The sequence below is a fragment of the Saccopteryx leptura genome, chromosome 3 (genome assembly GCF_036850995.1).
Source record: "Saccopteryx leptura isolate mSacLep1 chromosome 3, mSacLep1_pri_phased_curated, whole genome shotgun sequence".
NCBI classification, from domain to species: domain Eukaryota; kingdom Metazoa; phylum Chordata; class Mammalia; order Chiroptera; family Emballonuridae; genus Saccopteryx; species Saccopteryx leptura.
In genome coordinates, this window is record NC_089505.1 from 268,648,401 (window position 1) to 268,672,115 (window position 23,715).

Below are 23,715 nucleotides of genomic sequence, written 5' to 3' on the forward strand. Positions count from 1 at the left end.
AAGTTTGTCCGTAAGTGGTTGCCAATAATTTACTAGTAGCTGCCTTGCCCAACAGGCTCTGGGCCTATAATATGCATTGTTTAGTCTGCGTATTCCACATACACTGCTCTGGCTGAGCAGAGATAGAAAGGCAAACAGCAATGCCCTTGGTTTTGCCTAAAGGCCAGATGATCTCAGTTTGGAGGAAGCCAGCAGGCTCCTCAATAAGACAGGTGTCGACAGAGCCAGCTTGTAGCAAATCAAGCAGTCTCTCCCTTCCTTGCTATTTGGTGCCTTATATCCCCCTGCCCTGCAACTGCCCTGTCTTCCAGCATCCTCTCCTGTCCCCTCCAGATGCCCATGCTGTCCTGTGAATAGGGAAACCACCTGACAAACAGACTCATACTATGTTAGTGACATAATGTATTTGCCTATCTCAAGGCATCTGTATTTTGAAAGAGGCAGAGAAAGGCAATGTATAATGGCAAGTTTATTTTCAATAGTGAAAGTTTAAGAATCTGACAGACCCACAAGGAAAGCATGGGGCAGAGCATAAGGAGCTAAGGAGGGGAGACGGGCACAGAAAGAGAATCTCCCAAAATGTCTCAAATTATCCCAAGCAACTTACTACTTCTACATTTATATGTCATATCAGACCCAACAGGGCATATTAATGAGAGGATGAGGGAAACAAACAGAAAAATGAGACTTTCTTCAGGATAGGAAAATCCACACTAAAATCTTCCTGTGACCCATGGAGAACAGAAGGAAGGAAACTAGCTACAGAAGGGGATTGGGATGGGAGAAAATGAAGGCCCAACTAAGGCGAATGGAGACGTTTGGTATAGAAATCAAAAGTCAGTTTAAGTGTCTTTGTCATATGTGAGCAGATATCAACTGCAGAGACAAGGATAATAAGTATGTTAGATCCTTAACATGGTGAAATTCTCTAAGAAAACTTTCAGAGAGAAGATATTGCACGTGTATAATTTCATTTTAATAACTAACATACTAAAGATAAATGAGATGTCATTTCTTTCCCAAACTTTGAACTCATCATGTATCAGAACGATAACTATTCAAACATTACCTCAGCTAAAGACCACATTATACCAAGTGGACTAAATATGGGAAGATTATGCAAGCGGAGCTGATGTAACACCTAATCTGTCTGTGCTTTCTTCTAGAGACATTCAAGACAATATCAATATCCACACAGTTGAAAGAAATTCTTTCATGGGACTTAGTTTTGAAAGTATGATTCTGTAAGTTAAAAAAAAAAAAAATCCAGTGGAGTGACATTTGGGTTTTCATTTAATCATCTTTCTCATAATAGAATATTTCTTTTTCATTTGAGTAACTTTGGCATTTCACCATTTAACTTTCTCTCTGATTCTGTGTTTTTCTCTCATTTCCCATCTTTACATTTCAGAATCACAACATGGAATCGTGTTAATAATTTATGAAGCTGTGGTGTGATTCAAGTATTTAAAATTGCTCTTTGAATGATGGTCCCCTGTGCAGCAACATCTGTTCTGAAGGACCGGATAACTCATGCATCAATAAAGCTAGTTATTTCCTGGCAAGGCTTTTGTTGCCCAAAGAAAAAGACAGGAAGGAGGCCGAATCCAGAAAGATATGGATATTCCCTCATAACTATGCGAAGCAGCTCCTGTTCAGCCCCATGCTGAGCATAAGATGACTTCTCATTTTCTTGGAACAATCATGTTTTTTAATGAGCTTGAGTTATTCTCTCTGACTTTTGGGAAAGCTTTTAATGCACTTTGTGTCATTAATGAAAAAGATCCCTTCTAATCTTTTGTGCCAGTAGCCTGCATGGTGGTTTACCCAGTTCCCAAGATGGCCAAGAAATAGTGCACTAGTGGCTACCCAAGCGTTTGTGGGACCCTCGGAAGTTAGATGAACAGAATGACTTTTACAGGACCAGTAACTTCAATTACATCTATAAGGAAAGCATTTTATCTACATATTTCACAAATTGTTAGAGTTTCAAAAAATATATACATGTGTGTTTAATATGCCATGGTATACAAATGGTACATTTCAAACCAGAAATAATTTTGTCCTTTTCAAAACAATAATATGATACAGAGAGGACTCAGCTCAGGAGAGAGGGAGAGGGAAAGTGAGAGAAATAGTAGAGCTGAGGACATATTGAAGAATAAAGCTAAGCACAGTATTTGATGTACATTAATAACAGAAAACAAAGGAGAACGTTTGAAAGAGACTATCAGAGGAATTGGATATGTGAAAGAAAAAATAAAATCAAAGGCATGTATTCAGAGTACAAAGTATTAGGACAAGAAACATAGGTGAATAATAATCCTTTCACTTAATTCTTTCACTTCATAATAATTGGAATGTGGGTGTGTTTGTGCGCGCGTGTGTAGGAATGAGTTGACTGGGGTGTAGGAAATATGAGAGAACAGGAAAGTAAAAGAAATGCTCTAAAATGAAAACAATAAAATATATGAAAAATAAAAGCAATTATTCTAAAGGTTAAGAAAGAATAATTTATTCTGACTGGTCTTATGGTGGGAAGGTTGAAAGAAGAGTTAAAAGGAAGGAAAGAAGGTTGAGAAAGGAGGTTGTATCTAGTTGGGCTTTAAAAGGTGAGTGGGTTGTAGCCAGAGCTCTAGCAAAAGACAAGTGGAGGAAACAGAATCATTGAGGCCATGAAGGTTAAAAAAAGAGAGAGCAATAAAAAGAGCTTTTGGAAACTAGTGAGTATCTGCTCAGTGGGTGTAACACAAACACAACAGTACAAGGATTCCTGGTCCATCATGGAGGGAGAAGATTAGTGATCAGTGTAATCAGTTGTGCCTGGATGTTTGCACTTCTTTAAATCTTGCTCTAACCATATGCATCATTTTAAACACAGTGATTCAAAATTAGTTAATGTTATAATGTGGCAAATTTATCAAAAGAATACCTTTTTAGAAAAGATATAATTAAGCAGGAGTGTGCCAATGGCCAATGTTGTGCTCACAATTTTGCATGTTTACATACATTTTTCTGTTCAGGACATAAGACAGAAAACAAGGCATCCTAACCTTCTCAGTCTTACCCCCCCTCAAGTGGAGGCAAAGAACCCAAGAAAATGAGAATTCACTATGAAGCCTTCCAAGCCCAAAACTACAGAAGAAACGTGCAGATCATAACTTCTCTCCACAGACCCCTTCTCATGGATGCTGTGTGTGGTTCCCCAGAATTTTGAACATACTCTCCTTTCTGAAGAGTCAACACCTTTCAGACATGTCCATAAAGGATAAATTCATACTTGTGAGAACAAAATCTATTTTTCTGACCTCAGACGGTTCTTATCACACAAATAATAGAATCAGAAGGTCCATACTCAACACCGCTTAAGACTCTAATTTTTATTATTTTTTTTATTATTAATTTAATGGAGTGATATTAATAAATCATCCAATTGCTCTTACTTCAGGTGCTAGGAGTGGATGCAGGAAAACCTCCTCCCATGAGGAACATCCAAGTGCACTCAGAAAAAAAGCATGGCAAATGGCGCTGATGACTGAAAAAGATTTCAGTGCATTGGCATTTTTTCAAAATCCTGAGGCCTTGTTCCTATATGTATATATGCCCAACAATGAAGGATAGTCAGACACTTGACTAGTGACTCAGGGGAAATAAGCAGTTAAAGCCCTGAGTCCTTCCCCACCCACTCCTGCAACCTCAGGGTCTGAATGGGAAAAGCGCCTAGTTACTGCCAAACAGAATGGCATGATTCAGAAAAAAATTCAATCCGTTTACATTATGCCAGCTCCCCCACACACCCAGGCCACACGAGAGGCTCATTCAGGTGCACGTCCATCCTTCCTTCCTCAGATGGCTTCAGTCTCACCCACCCCTCAGTGAGCCCCAGGGGCCAGCACCTTCGCTCTCCAGGCTGGGGGCAGGCTCTGCACCTGAAGCCTCCTAACGCTACTGAGTGAAGATTCTAGGGATACAATGATTAAGGAAAATCATGACTTGGTTAGTCTTTAGTGATGCTCTGCCCAGATTGTCATCATTGTCATCATCATCATCGTTATCATCATCATATTTTAAAACCAGCACTACCTCTCTCAAGAGGTAGTTTTTCGTGTGATGATTAATTGTTGACATCAAAAATGCCGCCACCACCATCACCACCCCAAATGATGGTATCTGTTGATTGAGAAAATCCATAAAGACAAAGGGCTACTTTGAATATAATGATTCTTTTAAATTAGCCTGTGTATTATTTAATCATAGTGACACCTATTTGCAGGACATATATGTATAGAAAATATTATCTATTCTACAGAAAAATAGATGAAGCCTATAAGGATTCACACACCCCAATGTTAGATTAAGGGTCAGCCAGCTGTAGTCTATGATCTAGGCCTTGTTCCTACCAGTGAACATTTCCATGATAGGAAACACTAACATCTAACGTAAATTAAGCCAAGTGCTATACCCATGAAAAGAAAAAAGAAATCATTCTTTTCATTAGTAAACATATATGCTCCCACAAAAATGAATGCAATTATTACTATTATATTTTATTTTTGATCAAAAATTTTTATGGAAATTGTTTTATAAGTACCTATCATAGTTCAATGTAGTATCCCTCCATTTTGCCTCTTAGGCCACAACACCTAAAGTTTACTAACTGGCCCTTGACATAAAAGGTTTGCTGACCCCCGTTTCTGATCTAAAACCTCCAGTAACCCCACAGGTGAGGGCAGCTGCTCCAGCAACTCTCATTCCCAGGGGACAGGCTGACAAAGAAGGCAGAAGGCTGGATGTGCTTTTCCCTGGATCGGTGTGGGCAGGGAGCTGTGGGGGAAGGGAGAGATGCATAGCCACTCTTCAGTTGCTCATGTTTTAAAAGGCTTGCCTTGCTCCTGTGTGGATATTTTAGCTAAACTGGCTTCCAGAGGAAGAAAAGAATCACACAGTTGTTCTGTGATTTTCAGCGCTTCCCAGCTACCCACTGCGGTCTGGGAGATGGAGCCCTGAGTACACAGAAGCTTCTCTGGGCCAGCTATAGAACAGTGTTATTTGTAAACCCTCTCAGCCCCACAGGGAGAAGAACCTGGCAGCAAATCAACACCAGGTAGTCAGAGGCTCTTCAGGCTAAGCTCTCCCACCTTGGATTTCTGTTTTTGTTTTCAGATCCATCCAGGAGCACAACCGTGCAGAGCTGTTGGTCCAAGGTATCCTTGGGCACCCTGTCCAGGGAAACCTGCTCGCAGACCTGTGCACAATCAGGATGACTGTTCCACATCCAGCCCCTGCACCCTCAAAGCGTCCTCCCATGCCCAGTCACACCAACTCACCCACCACAACCCACAGTCCCTGTAATTGATTTCCTTTCCTTTCTGGCTTAACACAGAGCTACCTCCACAAACCTCCAATAACCAGGTCCCTATGGGTCACAGAAGATGTCCCTATGGGTGACAGCTTAATTAGATCCCTTTTTGACGAAGGCCGGGCCTGCTGCTGTGGGTGAGCATGGGTGAGAGGCTGGGGGCCTTAGAGAAAGGTGATACAAAATGTTCTCTGTCTTAGAAACAGTTGTTCAATAATTGTATGATTTCCATCCTTCAGGAGGAGACAGAGCTCCACCTGCTCCCTCCCATGGCATTGTCTCTGCACACGAATGATGCATGCAAAGACCTTACAGCATCCGGGCTGCTATGCCTAAGTGTGCCATTTCCATTTAAATCCCAGTTATTTCTTTGAATAGGTAATATATGCACATAATGCAAACGTCAAACATTTCAAGAGGTTATACATAAATCAGTCTCCCCTCTACCTGATCCCCGAGCCGTAAGGATGGCATTTTATTTATGGCACTAACCCGTGCTGTCTGACCTTGCCCCAGTGCTTCCAATTATGAAACCCTGTACTGTTCGCATCTGACATTATTGGTTTCTTAATGGGCCTTTTATTGCAGATGGCTGAGTAAGAATGGGATTGAAGAAATACACAACTGTGCATTCAATGGAACCCAACTAGATGAGCTGTAAGTAGCCCTGACTACTCTTCCAGGCCATTGAGAGGGAAATGGCTTTTACAACAGTGATGTTTATGTGGTTTTGTGTTTCCTTCTTCTTTCCTCAACTCCGTCCCCAGGAATCTAAGTGATAACAATAATTTGGAAGAACTGCCTAATGATGTCTTTCAGGGAGCTTCTGGACCAGTCATTCTGTGAGTAGCTTGCCCCATTACCATGTACAAGAGATCTGCATGCATAAGTTAGAAATCAACTTTCTCGGATTTGTAGAAGCTTCAAGGCAGGGCTGGCAATCCAGGTCAATTTTTATCTGTGTCATCTGCAAGGACCTATAGGGGGACCATTTAGGGCTGATCTATGTTTCTGACTTTCAATAAAATAACAATAACAACGTTTAATGAGCACTTACCAAGTCCAAGACAGTGTTTTAAAAGCTTAAGAAGCAATTTCTAACTTAAGCTTTATAATAACCTCTGGATAAGGAGCGATTGTTCCCACTTTAGAGAAGGAAAAACTGGCTTCTGGAGGGGTTCACTAACTCCCCCGGGGGAATGCAAATTTTAGAGCATGAATTTAAATCCAACTGGACTGACTCAGTACAGACTCTTAACCACACTGCTAGATATCTCTTCCCTGGCAGGGAAAACACAAGTCCCCTTCCTTACCCTCAATGCACTGACACTTCTCTCCACCCAGTGAGATACATGCACATACCAATTTTTGAATCCTCTTTGCCTCAATTTTGATCTCTTGGGATGGTTCAGTGCCTCTCAGCCCTGCATCAGCACCTTCCTCATCGCTGTCTCCCCCTCAAAGAGTGACTTTCCCCTGTTCTCTTGTCTTCTGCCCTGACCTTCCACCAGGGTCATTCTAGCTTCCACCCCTTGCATCAGCCAACAGTGAGGTCTTCCTTCAGTGACTCCCATTGTCCTCAGGGCTGCAGGGACAGAAAATCTGCAAAAGGTTTTTATTTTTTTTTTTTTTTTTTTTGCTGTTCTTTTTTTTTTTTTTTTATAAATTTTTATTAATGTTGATGGGATGACATTAATAATTCAGGGTACATATATTCAAAGAAAACATGTCTAGGTTATCTTGTCATTAAATTATGTTGCATACCCCTCACCCAGAGTCAGATTGTCCTCCATCACCCTCTGTCTAGTTTTCTCTGTGCCCCTCCCCCTCCCCCTAACTCTCTCCCTCCCTCCCTCCTGCATCCTCCCTCCCCCCTCCCCTGGTAACCACCACTCTCTTGTCCATGTCTCTTAGTCTCGTTTTTATGTTCCACCAATGTATGGAATCATGTAGTTCTTGTTTTTTTCTGATTTACTTATTTCACTCCGTATAATGTTATCAAGATCCCACCATTTTGCTGTAAATGATCTGATGTCATCATTTCTTATGGCTGAGTAGTATTCCATAGTGTATATGTGCCACATCTTCTTTATCCAGTCTTCTATTGAAGGGCTTTTTGGTTGTTTCCATGTCTTGGCCACTGTGAACAGTGCTGCAATGAACAAGGGGCTACATGTGTCTTTACGTATCAATGATTCTGAGGTTTTGGGGTATATACCCAGTAGAGGGATTGCTGGGTCATAAGGTAGTTCTATTTTCAGTTTTTTGAGGAACCACCATACTTTCCTCCATAATGGTTGTACTACTTTACATTCCCACCAACAGTGTATGAGGGTTCCTTTTTCTCCACAGCCTCTCCAGCATTTGCTATTACCCGTCTTGTTGATAATAGCTAATCTAACAGGGGTGAGGTGGTTTCTCATTGTAGTTTTGATTTGCATTTCTCTAATAACTAATGAAGCTGAGCATCTTTTCATATATCTGTTGGCCATTTGTATTTCTTCCTGGGAGAAGTGTCTGTTCATGTCCTCTTCCCATTTTTTTATTGGATTGTTTGTTTGTTTGTTGTTGAGTTTTATGAGTTCTTTGTAAATTTTGGATATTAGGCCCTTATCTGAGCTGTTGTTTGAAAATATCAGTTCCCATTTAGTTGGCTGTCTGTTTATTTTTATATCAGTTTCTCTTGCTGAGCAAAAACTTTTTATTCTGATGTAGTCCCATTCATTTATCTTTGCCTTCACTTCTCTTGCCATTGGAGTCAAGTTCATAAAATGTTCTTTAAAACCCAGGTCCATCAGTTTAGTGCCTATGTCTTCTTCTATGTACTTTATTGTTTCAGATCTTATATTTAGGTCTTTGATCCATTTTGAATTAATTTTAGTACACGGGGACAGGCTGTAGTCGAGTTTTATTCTTTTGCATGTGGCTTTCCAGTTTTCCCAACACCATTTGTTGAAGAGGCTTTCTTTTCTCCATTGGGTGTTGTTGGCCCCTTTATCAAAGATTATTTGACCATATATATGTGGTTTTATTTCTGGGCTTTCTATTCTGTTCCATTGGTCTGAGTGTCTATTTTTCTGCCAATACCATGCTGTTTTGATTATTGTGGCCCTATAATATAGTTTAAAGTCAGGTATTGTAATGCCCCCAGCTTCATTCTTTTTCTTTAGGATTGCTTTGGCTATTCGGGGTTTTTTATAGTTCCATATAAATCTTATGATTTTTTGTTCCATTTCTTTAAAAAATGTCATAGGAATTTTGATGGGAATTGCATTAAATTTATATATTACTTTGGGTAATATGGCCATTTTAATTATATTTATTCTTCCTATCCAAGAACAAGGAATATTTTTCCATCTCATTGTGTCTTTTTCTATTTCTCTAAGCAATGCCTTGTAGTTTTCGTTATATAGGTCCTTTACATTCTTTGTTATGTTTATTCCTAGGTTTTTTGTTGTTGTTGTTGTTGCAATCGTGAAGGGGATTATTTTTTTGAGTTCATTTTCTAATATTTCATTGTTGGCATATAGAAAGGCTATGGACTTTTGTATGTTAATTTTGTATCCTGCGACCTTACTGTATTGGTTTATTGTTTCTAGTAATCTTTTTGTGGAGTCCTTTGGGTTTTCGATGTATAGGATCATATCATCAGCAAAAAGTGATACCTTTACTTCTTCTTTTCCAATATGGATGCCTTTTATTTCTTTGTCTTGTCTGATTGCTCTGGTCAGAACTTCTAGCACCAGTTAAATAAGAGTGGAGAGAGTGGACAATCCTGTCGTGTTCCTGATTTAAGGTGGAAAGTCCTCAGTTTTACGCCATTTAATATGATGTTGGCTGATGGTTTATCATATATGGCCTTTATCATGTTGAGATATTTTCCTTCTATACCCATTTTGTTGAGAGTCTTAAACATAAAATTGTGTTGTATTTTATCGAAAGCCTTTTCTGCGTCTATTGATAAGATCATGTGGTTTTTGTTCTTTGTTTTGTTGATATGGTGTATTACGTTAACTGTTTTACGTATGTTGAACCATCCTTGAGATTCTGGGATGAATCCCACTTGATCATGATGTATTATTTTTTAATATGTTGTTGTATTCGATTTGCCAGTATTTTGTTTAGTATTTTAGCATCTGTATTCATTAGAGATATTGGTCTGTAGTTTTCTTTCTTTGTGCCATCCTTGCCTGGTTTTGGTATGAGGGTTATGTTGGCCTCATAAAATGTGTTTGGAAGTATTGCTTCTTCTTCAATTTTTTGAGAGACTTTGAGTAGAATAGGAACCAAGTCTTCTTTGAATGTTTGATAGAATTCACTAGTATAACCATCTGGGCCTGGACTTTTATTTTTGGAGAGGTTTTTAATAGTTTTTTCTATTTCTTCCCTGCTGATTGGTCTGTTTAGTCTTTCTGCTTCTTCATGACTCTGTTTAGGAAGGTTGCATTGTTCTAGGAATTTATCCATTTCTTCTAGATTGTTGTATTTGGTGGCATATAGTTTTTCATAGTATTCTACAATAATTCTTTGTATATCTATGATGTCTGTGGTGATTGCTCCTCTTTCATTTTGGATTTTATTTATTTGAGTCCTGTGTCTTTTTTCCTTGGTGAGTCTTGCCAAGGGTTTGTCGATTTTGTTGATCTTTTCAAAGAACCAGCTCCTTGTTTTATTGATTTTTTTCTATAGTTTTTCTGTTCTCTATTTTGTTTATTTCTGCTCTGATTTTTATTATCTCCTTTCTTCGGCTGGTTTTGGGTTGTCTTTGTTCTTCTTTTTCTAGCTCCTTAAGGTGTGAAGTTAAGTGGTTTACTTCGGCTCTCTCTTGTTTGTTCATATAGGCCTGAAGTGATATGAACTTTCCTCTTATTACTGCTTTTGCTGCATCCCAGAGATTCTGATATGTCGTATTTTCATTTTCATTTGTCTGTATATATCTTTTGATCTCTGCGCTTATTTCTTCTTTGACCCATTCATTTTTTAGAAGTATGTTGTTTAGTTTCCACAATTTTGTGGGTTTTTCCCCCTCTTTTTTACAGTTGAATTCTAGTTTCAAGGCTTTATGATCAGAGAATATACTTGGTACAATTTCAATTTTTCTAAATTTGCTGATATTGTCTTTGTGGCCCAACATATGGTCAATTCTTGAGAATGTTCCATGTACACTAGAGAAAAATGTATACTCTGTCGCTTTGGGATGAAGTGTCCTGTAGATGTCTATCATATCCAGGTGTTCCAGTATTTCGTTTAAGGCCACTATATCTTTATTGATTCTCTGTTTGGATGACCAATCTAGAGCCTCAGCAGTGTATTGAGGTCTCCAAGTATGATTGTATTTTTGTCAGTTTTTGTTTTAAGGTCAATAAGTAGCTGTCTTATATATTTTGGTGCTCCTTGGTTTGGTGCATATATATTAAGGGTTGTTATATCTTCTTGATTCAGTGTCCCCTTAATCATTATGAAATGACCATTTTTGTCTCTGAGTACTTTTTCTGTCTTGTAGTCAGCATTATCAGATATGAGTATTGCTACACCTGCTTTTTTTTGGATGTTGTTTGCTTGGAGTATTGTTTTCCAGCCTTACAATTTGAATTTGTTTTTATCCTTGATGCTTAGATGAGTTTCTTGTAGGCAGCATACAGTTGGATTTTCTTTTTTAATCCATTCTGCTACTCTGTGTCTTTTTATTGGTAAGTTTAATCCATTTACATTTAGTGTAATTATTGACACTTGTGGGTTCCCTATTGCCATTTTATAAATTGCTTTCTGTTAGTTTTGTATCTTGTTTGATTCTTCTCTTTTGTTTTTCTATTGTTTGTTTTTGTTTGTTTGTATTCCATACTTCTTTCTTCTGTTGCTACCTTTTTTAAGTCAAGTGTTTTTGTGGTGGTTTTTTCAAGGGTGGTTACCATTAAGTAATGAAAAGGGGATCTACCATATTCACTGTAGTACCCTTTCTTATGAGTATTTCTACGCTTCATCGTCCTTTGCTACTGTTAATCTTCATCTTTTCTCCCCTTTTATTTTCTTTTGTTTTCACAGTTTAAGTTTGGTTTTATTGTTTTCTTGGTGGAGCTGTTACTTGTGGTTTTGTTTTCTTTTGTTCTTTGAATCTGGTTGGAAAACCCCCTTTAGTATTTCCTGGAGTGGGGGCTTTCTGATGATAAATTCTCTCATCTTTTCTGTATTTGTATTTGTGAATGTTTTTATATCTCCTTCGTACTTGAAGGATAGCTTTGATGGGTATAGTATTCTTGGCTGAAAGTTTCTCTCTTTCAGGGCTTTGAATATTGGGGTCCGCTCTTTTCTAGCTTGTAGAGTTTCTGCTGAGAAATCTGATGATAATCTAATAGGTCTTCCTTTATATGTTGTATTCTTCTTTTCCCTGGCTGCCTTGAGAATTTTTTCTTTGTCATTGGTTTGTGTCATCTTCATTATGATGTGCCTTGGAGTGGGTTTGTTGGGGTTAAGAAAACTCGGTGTTCTGTTTGCTTCTTGAATTTGAGGCTTTAGTTCTTTCCACAGGCTTGGGAAGTTCTCATCTATTATTTGTTTGAGTATATTCTCCATTCCATTTTCTTTTTCTTCTCCCTCTGATATACCTATTATTCTTATGTTATTCTTTCTGATGGAGTCAGACAATTCCTGTAGGGCTTTCTCATTCTTTATTATTTTTGAGTCTCTTTCTTCTTCTCTCTGTTGTGCCTCAAGTTGCTTGTCTTCTATTTCACTAATCCTATCTTCTATCTGGGCTGTTCTATTAGCTAAGCTTGTTATTTCGTTTTTCAGTTCATGAATTGAGTTTTTCATCTCTGTTTGATTTGTTTTTATAGTTTCAATTTCCTTGGTAATATATTCTTTGTGATCATTGAGTTGTTTTCTGATCTCCCTAAATTGCCTTTCTGTGTTTTCTTGTATATCTCTGAGTATTTTTAAGATTTCTATTTTAAATTCTCTGTCATTTGGCTCCAAGGCTTCCAATATGTTAAATCTTTTCTCCACAGATTTTTCCACATCTATTTGTGTTACCTCTCTATCTTTTGTATCCATAATATTCGATTTCCTTTTTCTTATTGGCATCTGAAGGTGGTCTTGTTGATAGTGTTAATTAGAATTAAAAAAGAATAAAAAGGGGGGGAAAAGGGAAAACACTCCACACACAAAAAAAGTAATAATTTATTATTTTCCCCTTTTTTCTTTCTTCTCCTCCCCTCCTCTCACCTCTTTAGGGAAATATCGTGATGACCTGTGAATTATATTATGCTAAATGGAACAAAAACTACCTATAACGGAGGGCCTGATTTGGGGTGAAGAGTTCAAGGGGCAAAAAAGGGAGTAGGGACCTACTAAATGCAAAAAAAAAAAACAAAAAAAAAAGGGAGAATATCTTAGACAAACATAAAATGATTTGCTTGTAAGTGATGGTCGACTAAGAGATATAATGAGAGGGATAAGAGGGAAACAGAAAAAAGGAAAGAAAAATAATAATATTTAAAGAAGAAAAAAATAAAAATAATAAGTAAAAATCTGTTATATTAAGTGGAGCGAAGACTAAATACAATGGAGACTTTGGGTTGGGAGGAATGCTAGTGAGTTAAAAAGCAATGTAAAAAGTACCCAAAATGCCACAAAAACAAACAAATAAAGGAAAACCAAGAACAAAAGCAGAAAAGAAGAAGAAAAAAAAAGAACAAACAACAACAAAAAAAACTTGAGTCCCAAATTAAATAATTTGTTCGTGATTGAGGATTAACTGGGAGGAAAAGTAAAAGGAGAAAAGAAGAAATGAATAGAAAGGAAAAAATAAGAAAAAGAGAGAAACGAAGGAAGAAAAAAAGGAAAGGGGAAAAAAACAAAAAGAAAACAAAAGGGGAGAGAGTGAGAGTTAAGGGTTTTGGAGTGTAACCCTAAAGGATAGTAAGGATGAAGAAAAGAAATAAAATGTAACACTCTTGGGTAGTGTAGTTCAGGAAAAGGGAAGCATAAGATGGGCAGAGAATAAAAGAACCAAGGTGGAGGAAATAGAAATAATAATAAAGGCAATAAGAAAGAAGAAAGAAACAACAACAACAAAGAATTAGTGGAACATGTTATAAAGTCTGTGGATTTTTCTTGATTTTGAGAGGTTAACTTCTTCCTTTTTCTTTTCTCTCCCTCTTCCTGGTCGGTGACTCTGTACCCCAGGTTCTTCCCCTGTGTCACGCTTAGGTAGGGATTTGCAGTTGATGGGATTCTATGGCAATGTCATATAATTGGCTTTAGTCTCGCTGGTAGTCAAGGCTTGTTGGCGTTTGCAGAGTCCAACAATGAGAGAGTTTGCTTTCCTGGAGTCTCTCCCCTAGTCTCCCCTTCCTGAATTAGCAGCCTGGTGATCCAGCTATGAGGCTGCCACTGCTTCTGTCTGGGGAGTAAGAGGCTCAAAGAGCTGGGAAATCCCCACTCTATCCTCACTCAGCGCAAGGCTCTGGGTAAGGCTCTGGTAGTCAGAGCCTCCAGCGTAATCAGGTGGGGCTGGGAGTTAATTGTTGTCAAGGTGACTGTTCAGCGCCTACCATTCAGTTGGACCACTCAACCCAGGCTTTCCACACTTTGTAGCCTGTTTTGGCTGGGAAGAAGATGCACTATTCGCTGCTTGCTATATAGATCTTAATATCTGCCAAGTCCCTCTTGTTAGGTATATCCCTGAATATGGAGGCTCTGTCAATCAGAAGTTGCCCCCACCCCTTTAGCAAACGGCACTGAAAAATATTATGCCTCTTGTCTTGGATCGCTGAACTGGGAGAGATCTTATCAATTAGAGCCCTGTGGGTGCGCAGATTTCGTGGGTTAAGCTAATTTCAGTGATTGGACCCGCAGCTGTGCTCCAGAGAGTATTTCAGGCTGCCTGCGCGCCCCTCCCCCAACGCTTGATTGTTAGCTTGAATGGCTGGGTGAGGTGCCCTGCCCACAGAGAGAATCTCCTGACTAGGAAAGACAGGTTTGGCGCCCCTCCCGGACTGTGGCACAGGGGCATGCGCGGCTTCTCAGTGCACGCCGGTAGCTGGGACTCCCGGACCACGGCACGGGGCGCGCGATGGCTTCTCAGCGTACGTCGGTAGCCGGGACTCCCGGACCGCGGCACGGGGCACGGGGCGCGTGCGGCTTCTCAGCGCACGCCGGTAGCCGGGACTCCCGGACCGCGGCACCGGCAGCTGCACATGTGGTTTGACTCACCACAGGCGTATTCCCTCCTCGGCAACAGTCCTTTCGCTTTCTGTGTGTGTGTGGAACTCCAGGATGCTCCAAGGATATATTTTTCTGTTTCTAGTTGATAAATTTGTTGAGATTTTGGAGAGATCTGTCGGACACGCTGCTCATGGCGCCATTTCCGTGACGTCACTCTTGCAAAAGGTTTTTAAAAGTGTGTTTTCCTGGGCTCTAAGCAAGACCCACTGCATCTACTGACAAAGGTACTGTAGGAAGAAGAAAGAAACCCAGAAGGATGGCGTCAGAAGAAGAAATAGTGAGAAAAAAAAATGCAGTTAAACACACGAATACTATAAATCTAAAGTTTTTCTAGGTGATCCTTATGGAGCCTGCCTAAGGTCAGTTTGAGCATTTGGGAGCCAGTAGTCTGCATCTCTTATCTGGCAGTCAGTATAAGTTACCACGTGTAGTTACCTGTCTACCAACCTGCCTATCATCTACCAACATCACGTTCACTTTCACCTTATTTCAGCTTGTAGTCTTCTTCTGGCTGGAACCTATGTATCTCCTAGGTTCTTTTCCTGCCGGCCCTAGTGGGTTTACAAATGCCACTAGACCCTGTAGGATAGAGCGGAAACTCTTAAAATGGTTATCATTTATGATAAAGGAAGTGTTGTGACCAGTGGTGGGATTCAAATAATTTAACAGCCAGTTCTATGCCCTAATGACCATTTTATATACATACTGTATAAAAAGCGATATACCAAAAGGTAGTTTATTTCATGCATTTAGTACTTAAATAAGAACAATAAAAGAGGTACACAAAACTAGATTATGTTATGAGTCTTAAAATATTAATGAAAAAAAATTAAATAATACCTGAAAAAAATAATAAAACTGTTATTTAAGATATTCCCATATTGCTTCTTGATTGGCATCCTCAGTTGCAGTTTTTTACACCTATGGATGGAATGAACATTACTACGGGCACTTAGAATACAATTGTGCAGATGAATGTTAAAGAGTAAAGAATGTCAATTTGTGATTTTCACATTGGGCAGATGCCCAGGCACCCACCTAAGAGAGAACTCTGATTACAAGTGTCATTTTAATAACCGGTTTGCTGAACTCAAAGAATTAGGTATCAGTGCTGCTGAACTGGTGTGAACAAGTGTGAGCCAGCTGAATCCCACCACTGGTTGTGAGCCATACATGAGACTCGACCACTCTGAAGGGAAAAAGTTCAGAGAAACATAAGCAAAAGGAGGAAATGCGAGCATGATGCAAGCAGAGGTGCCAGGCAGACCACCTCGTTTATAGCCGTTCCTTCGCCCCTCTGAGCTAGGAACCATGGTTCCCTCACCTGAAAAAGTGGTAAAAGCAATAATACCTAGTTTCTAATATTAATGGAAGCTTAACAATACTATGTATATATGTAAATGTGTCTTCATATACTTATATATATTCACTCATTGCACAGATAGATATTAAGAACTAGCCCTGCACCACTGTTTATAGTGCAAAAACAAAAGAAACTTCTTCCTCATAGAAAGCTTATGTTCTCATAATGGGGAGTCAGACAACTGTTAAATATATTACTTAATATACCAGGCCATGATACGTGCTATTAATACTAAATAGGACACAAGCATAATGAACAGAAAGTGCCAGACATAGTCCATGTGCCAATATATGAAGTACTTAGAACTTGTGATGCTTAGTTAGTGTTTCCAATTCTTAAAGTACTTGGAAGACAAATGAACTTAAAGTGTTTTTGACATCTTTGACCATCAGAATGGCAGTTTGTCAATTTCACTTAGCTAAAAGTCCTAAGGGGCTTGAATGTTCCTAAACAGATAGCTCTGTTATGGCAAGAAACATCTGTGATGGGGTAGGTTTCCATATATGATCTGTACCGGGCACACTACTAAGTCATGGCACCTTAACCACTGACTGCGACCAAAACATTCAAGTTGGGCAGAATTTCCAACTAGTTTATTGTCCTGTTGAGGAAACCAGAGAGTCAGAAATGGAAAGTGACTAAGAATTACATTGCCGTCATACACCACAGAGCTTGGACCAGAAACTAGGTCTCCTGTCTCACGTGCCACGTGTTTCCACCATCTCATGTTGCCTAAAGTACATACATATGTCTAATCAAACACCTAAAAGTTATCCAGGAAGACCTCCTGCAATTAACTATGAACCAAAATAGAGGAGGAAATAGTTATAAATACCTGCCCCTCTCTCTAAGAACACCAGTAAGTGATCCGTACACACAGCACAGAGGTTGCATGAGCAGGTCCCAGGCTGAGGTATATGTGCACAACGTGTCCCATCAGAGGGTCTAATGGAGAGTACGGACTTGGACCCGCCAGCCACCTTCCCACAAATGCCAGCAGGAGAGGGATGTCACCATCACAAGCAGCTCTACAAGCATCCTCAAGCTACAGGCCCATTTTTCACCCCTTTTACCACAGACACCTACCTGGCCAGAATAAAAGAAAGAAAATTTTACAGAAAATCCAAAGGGGTTATGAAGTACCTGCCATGACTTCAAAAATTAGAGAGAGATGATACATTCCTACATCTTCTCATCTCAGTGCATGAGAATATATATATATGTGCAAGATCCTGGCCAGAAACCCAGCCTATAGTAATTGCCAGTGTCCTTCTCCTCCCTATAGAGGGAAGAAGATTGATCACCGTAACAGTCAGCCTCCCTTGATGGGGCATTTAGGTTAGTCCACAGATGTCTTCCCAGCCTCTCTGCTTGCTGACCTGGGATTCTATGGCCTATCCCGTCTTCTACTTCTGCAACCTGATGTGCCCACCCAAGCTACACCCTGGCCTGGGCGCTGCTTGCTAAGGTATGTGCAGAAGAACAGCCTACCCCAGGCGCTCTGGGTTCCTGGGTGTGTGCAGGAGCAGGAACACACACAGACTGCACAGCCCACAGTGGGTGCTGCCCAGGCTATTGCCGTGACTGTGCCTTGGGTGACATTCCCCTTCCTACAAATTAGACTGTGATATAGATATTTGCACAGAGAAGGTTTACTGAGAAGTGCTTGATGGAAAAAGACTCGGGCTAAGAGGGCAGTTGACAGCAATTCATCTGCAACAGAAGTCACAGCTGATCCGACAGAAAGCTCTGGAGTTAAGAAGGCCCTGAATTAAGGCAAGGAGTCGGGCCTCTTCATTGACGGTCACTGGGTGTAGGCTGTCCCTGGGTGGGAGCCCAATCTTGGATAAGTCAAACAAGGGCAATTCCCAGAGTAGAACTCATCTATGAGCCACCTCAGCATTGAGAATGGCTCTCAACTGCCCTCAAGCAGTGGTTCTAAATTTGATCATACATCAAACTCACCAGGCATGCTGATAAAAGCTTAGGTAACTGATCCCCACACCCAGGGTTTTTGATTCAGCATGTCAGGGGTGAGCCTGAGAAAGTGCACGTCTAGTACCCTCCTGGGGGCAGCTAATGTAACTGGTCCAGAAAGCACACTGAGATCACTGCCTAGCACCAACACTGGGAATGGAGAAACCTCGCCTTGTTGTCTAGAATTCTCCTTCCTACAAATTAGATTGTGATATAGATATTCGCACACAAAAGGTTTACTGAAAAGTGCTTGACGGAAAAAGACATTCTGGGGAATGTCGTGTCTCCTCCACGAGCTCCCTGTGATGAATCTTCCTTCCCAGCAGTAGAGAAATGCAAGGAATCCTAAAAGGAGTTAAGGGACAGGCACCCAAACCAATGATAACTCCTTTCCCGAAGGCAAAATTTTTAGTTGAGTGGAGAACAGGGAGCCTCTGAACACCTGAGGCGAAGTGTTCCATTGCAAAGAGAAATAGATTCAGAGAAAGCCAGGAGCATGCGGACAAGCTCCATCGAATTCTGGAGGAGCAGCCTTGCATCCTGATTTCCCTCTTATGAGTTTTGACCTTGAACACCAGTGGTCATCTGCGTTTTCAACTGATATTCTGAACTCACTTGAGTTTGGGTTTTTTTTGAAGCAATCAAGCAATTGCTGTTTCTTTAGGAAAGAGTTTCCTCTGGGAAAAATTTAATGCATTGCCTTTGCAAGCTGGAGCCAGTACAATCATATTCTGAGAGTTTATCAAATTGATTTGGCTATAACTCAGATTCATTTGATAGTTCAGATTCAAACACTGAGTTATTTGTATAAGAATGATTCTGTTCCATTACCAGTGTACCCACAGTCCTATAGACAGTAAATTGCCTTTTTATTCCGCCTGGGATCATGAAAGAGAGGTCTTCTAACCATCTGTCAGTGTAGTATACAACAGAAATGTGCTGGCACTTATGGAAATGATTGACCTATAATAACATCTTTGCTGGGAAAAATAGAAATTGTTCAAATCAAATTTGTGGCACTGGATATAACACACTTTATTAAATGGGGCACAGAGCGCAGTTTAACTCCTGCCTCTCCTGACTCAGCGTCTTATTACTGACTGCTGTCTCCCTCTTTATCTCGTATCTCAAAGTCAAGAATCCCAACAATATTGAAACAATTACTAAATCTCTTCATCACCAGTCATCATCCATGAAGTCTCCCATTGTGTATTTTGGGATTTAAATTCTCAAAAACAATTGCTGCCAGAATGTAGCATGTGCCAAAACATTAACCAAAGTGACATCTTAGAAAGACTGCAGTCATTAAACCAGCCTGAAAGACAAGGCTTAAAACACACCAGCCCACGACTACGCCTGCCCTCTTGCCCAGCCCACCACCCCTAAGAACATCAGTAATAAAGCGAATATTCTCAACTATTCATTGAGCATATTAAATCTTACATAGTATACATTTAATAGATGTTGACTGAGTGCCTACTATGTGTCTGATACTATCCTAGGTGTAAGAAACAGAGACACTTAAAAACAAATAGTACGTGACCTAAAGTATCTCATCCCTGTAAAGAGACAAATGTTACTGCCCAGAACAATAAGCTCTGCAGAAATTGTCACAGGAGGTTATAGTAACAAAGTGGGTGCCCAATAAATCTTTGTCATGTGATACAGTGACTTTTAACAGATGCAGTGACAGTGTGTGGGGGAGAGTGCTCTTAGTTTAAGCCTAAATTTCTGCAACAGCCTTCATCCCCTCCCTACCTTCAACACTTTCTCCTTCCAACTCATTTAACAAGTATTTGAGCACCTACTATGTGCCAGGCTCAAGGTTCTCAAGATTAATTTTACAAAAACAGAGCTTTTAATAAGTCATTCTTCTGCTCATATAAATTCTAAACTCTGCTGCCTGGCATTCACAGCTCAAATCGTGCCCAGAATAATCCTTCTGAAAACCGCTCGCTGCCGTGCTTTGGGTTCTGGGCCTCTCTCCAAGCCTACCTTTAGCCTGCAGTCATAATAATCTGCTTCCATGAGGATGTCAATAACTGATAACATCTTATTTTGTTACTTGCCCAGGGATATTTGCATCATAAGAATCGAAGGTGCTTTAACAAATAAATTAAAATTCAACATTAGATTTTCAGGGTATGTGGAATGATCATGGCCAGGGAATAGACTGTGTGTGTGAGTGTTATATGTGTGTGCAGGTGTGTATCTGTGTGTTGTATATATGTGTGTTTGTGTTTGTGTTTTGAGGAAGAGAGCAGAAATGAGACCATTTGTTACGTCTCAAATCACACAGAATACTATCCACTTATCTCAGCTTTCTATGGATTTTTCTTAATCCATGGAGAAATCAATGAGACATTTTTCTTCCAGCCCAAGATTTGGAATTCTTGAAAGGTTCCACATTTGCTAACTCCAGCAAGTACCCAGTAAGCTTTAAGCAAACACTTCTACAAACACTTTTATTTCCCCACCACCCAGGAAACATTTTTGCTTTACCAGACTCTAAGTGGCTCTGCATCTCTCTCTACCAACCATTCCCTGCTTTCAACATCTACCAGGAGATCAGGGTTCCAGGACACTGACAAGATGCTCTAAGCCTCACAGCAGCAAAGCCACCTAGTGCAAATGACAGCAGCTCATAGATTTTGAAACTGTGAAAAGGAGAAATCAGATATATACAAGCTGACTCCAGAACACAGAGCAGACAGAAAGGCACCAAAGCTTCCCAAGCAGGCTTCCCAATCAAACACTGAGGCACTGGATTGCATTCAGGTCAACCAACCCAACACATTATCCTGCTTATTCTCTAATACACATCTATGTCCTTGTAAACTTTGCACAAGGTTGCTCCTTTCCTGGTGCCTTTGATTCTCTCAGTCACATATAATTGTCTGCTGCAGAAACACCATTGTGCTGAGCTCCCTTTAAATCAGATTTTCTTTCTCAGTCTATATTGTGTACTTCTCCCTTTAGAATTACTCCCCTGGCCTGACCTGTGGTGGTGCAGTGGATAAAGCACTGACCTAGAGTGGTGACGTCGCCACTTCAAAGCCCTGGGCTTGCCCTGTCAAGGCACCTATGGGAGTTGATGCTTCCTGCTCCTTCTCCCTTCTTTCTCTCCTCTCTAAAAATAAATAAATACAAAAGTCTTTTATAATTACTCCCCTGTGTGACCTGCTTCAGCCTCTCATTTTTATATGATGCTGAGGCATCTCTGCTAGTCAGACAACTAACTGCTGAGTAGATTTCATGAGCTAGCCATGTGCCAGATACAAAGTAGAACACAAAAATATCTTAATAATCTATGCTCTTAGAGCATCTGAAATCTGGCTGAGGAGACAAAACAAATTACATGAAAAGTCAAACAATATGAAACAATAGAAGAGATAACTCAAGGTACAAGCTTCTTTGTAATTCTTAGGTTAGAAGACATCGCAGTTGGCTGGGGTGATCAATCTATTCCCTCCCCCAATCCTTCATGTCACTCCCCAGCCTGTCTTCCAACAAAACAACAATTTGCTGGGTGCTTACAACATGAAAGGCACTGTTCAGCATTCAAGGGGCCCTCTGACCTCAAGGAGAGATAAAATGCAAATACAAAGAGCTAGTTTATAAAGCAAAAGATAGTGAGTGGTGAGAGAGGCAGAAAGCATACAAACATAATGCCATTATGCTCTTCATGGCTTTCAAGGAAAAATACTTCTGCAACTGCTAACAATGATAGAGACAATAGAATCACAGAGACTTCGATGGGAGTGCGTTTGGCTCTCCAATACTACAAAAAAACTACCCTAAAACTCGGTAGCTGAAATCATTCCACTTTGTTCACAATATTATGTTTCAGAAATCTGGCTGGCTTGTCCATGTGAAGTCAGCTCAGTAGTTGGGTGTGAGGGATCTACTTCCCAGTTGTCCCCCTCACTCACATATCTGGCACCTCTATGCTCCTTGGTGTGTGTGTGTGTGTGCGTCTGTGTGTGTGTGTTGTGTGCACATGCCGCACATACGCACATGTACACACAGTCTCTCATCCCCCAGAACATCTACACATAGCTTACATAGACTTTTTCTAGCATGTCTGTCTCAGGGTATTCAGCATTCTTTCATGGCAATTTAGGGCTCTTTAAGACCAATATAGAAGCTGTCAGTGTTCTTAAAGGCAAGGTCCAGAACTGATATAGAAACACATTCGCTGTCCTCTATTATAGCCCAAAGACATCATAGTTCAGCCAGATTCAAAGGAAGGGCAAATAAGCCCTTTCCAAGAAGAGTGTAAAAAACTTGCAGTCATCTTTAATCTATCACAGAGTATATGTGACAATAGGATGACCCTGCATGGAATATAAAAATGTGTTTATTTTTGGAAATCTTCAATTAATATGATTTTGTATGTTATAAAATTAAGGGAAAAGGGCATAACTAAAAAAAATAGTCTTCTGTTTTATATTGCTTGCTTTTATGAAAATATGAAAAATGTTCATGGTAGATAATGGTTGTCCTGGTTTAAATTGTTTCCAAAAAACTTTGTTTATGCTTACACCTCATTTCTTAGAAGAAGGCTTGAACTGTTTTAGAGAAAACAGGAAGTCTTGCAACCATCCATATTTGAGGGAAAAAAGAGGAACCCAAATGCCTGATAAAATAAGAACTTGGTCACAAAGACCAGAGTGAGTGTCAGTAGCAGACTGTTCAGAATGCAACTGTGAAGAGAGAAACTAGAGAGATTTCTAGAGCAGAAGAGACCATTGAGAAGCTCTGGAACAAATAAAAGTGTAAGTGGCAAGCAGGCCAGGAAAGTTGGATTTATCGGTAGCAGAGAGTGAAGACTCATCACAGGGACAGAGGTCCATGGATCAGATGCTCATCACCAGGGATCCCAGCCCTGAAGGATTATAACACACAGGAGAGAACTAGGAAGGAAACCTTGGAACACCAGAACTTTTGCCCCATAGTGATAGCCATAAATGTTATGAGAAGTAGTTAAATTCCAGATACATGTGGAAGGTAAAGCCAAGATATTTTGCTAAGGGTTGGTACATGGGGTAAGAGAGAAGGAGAGAAGTCAAGGATGACTTCAAATCTTTGCATGAATGACTGAAAAGGCTGTAGGTGGAATAAGCCTTCAGGAAAAATCAGGAGCTCAATTGCTAATATCAAAAGCTTAATTTGCATATTATACATCCGAGTAGATATTATAAGAAGGCAGTTGAGCATAAGAATTGAGTTTAGGTAACAAGAGCAACCTACAGATGAAAATCAAGGGGCCATCAGAAAAAACTTAGGAAGAGTTAGAAGACAAACATTACCAGATATAAAGAAAGCTACCAGTAAAGTCGAAACATTCTAAATTTGTGTGTACCTAAAACATTGTCATCAAATGTATTAAAACAAAAAATTGACTAAAAAACTAAGAGTATACAAATCCAAAATTATAGTTGGAGATGTTAATGCTCTTCTCTCAGTAGTGACAGGACAAGACAGAAAAAAAAAATCACTAGGCATACAGAAGTATTTGAACAATAGTAATGACAAATTTGATCTTCTTAGCATCTAACAAGGAGTGTACTAAGTGAAATAAATATATATAGGTATTACATACATAAAGGTAATCATTAGCTCTGAAAATGTAAATTTGCCTAAATATCCAGCAGTGGATTGGCAGTCTAGAGATTAGCAATGATAGAAAGCCAACACTAACTCTAGGGTTGAGGGGCAAGTGAGGATGAGGTCCTACTATAGCATAAGAACTTGGGCAACTGGTAGAATTTGGATGCTCAGCAGACCT

At 39.9% G+C, this 23,715-nt stretch overlaps 1 protein-coding gene across 1 annotated transcript in view; it reads left to right on the plus strand.

The window, feature by feature from the left end:
- The window catches only part of FSHR (follicle stimulating hormone receptor), a 215,966-nt gene that overhangs the window by 174,595 nt on the left and 17,656 nt on the right, over positions 1-23,715 (plus strand). Inside the window, exons 6-8 of the mRNA XM_066372724.1 lie at positions 1,167-1,244; positions 5,948-6,016; positions 6,127-6,201. Coding sequence (XP_066228821.1) covers positions 1,167-1,244; positions 5,948-6,016; positions 6,127-6,201 — 222 coding nt within the window. The remainder of the gene's footprint in view (positions 1-1,166; positions 1,245-5,947; positions 6,017-6,126; positions 6,202-23,715) is intronic.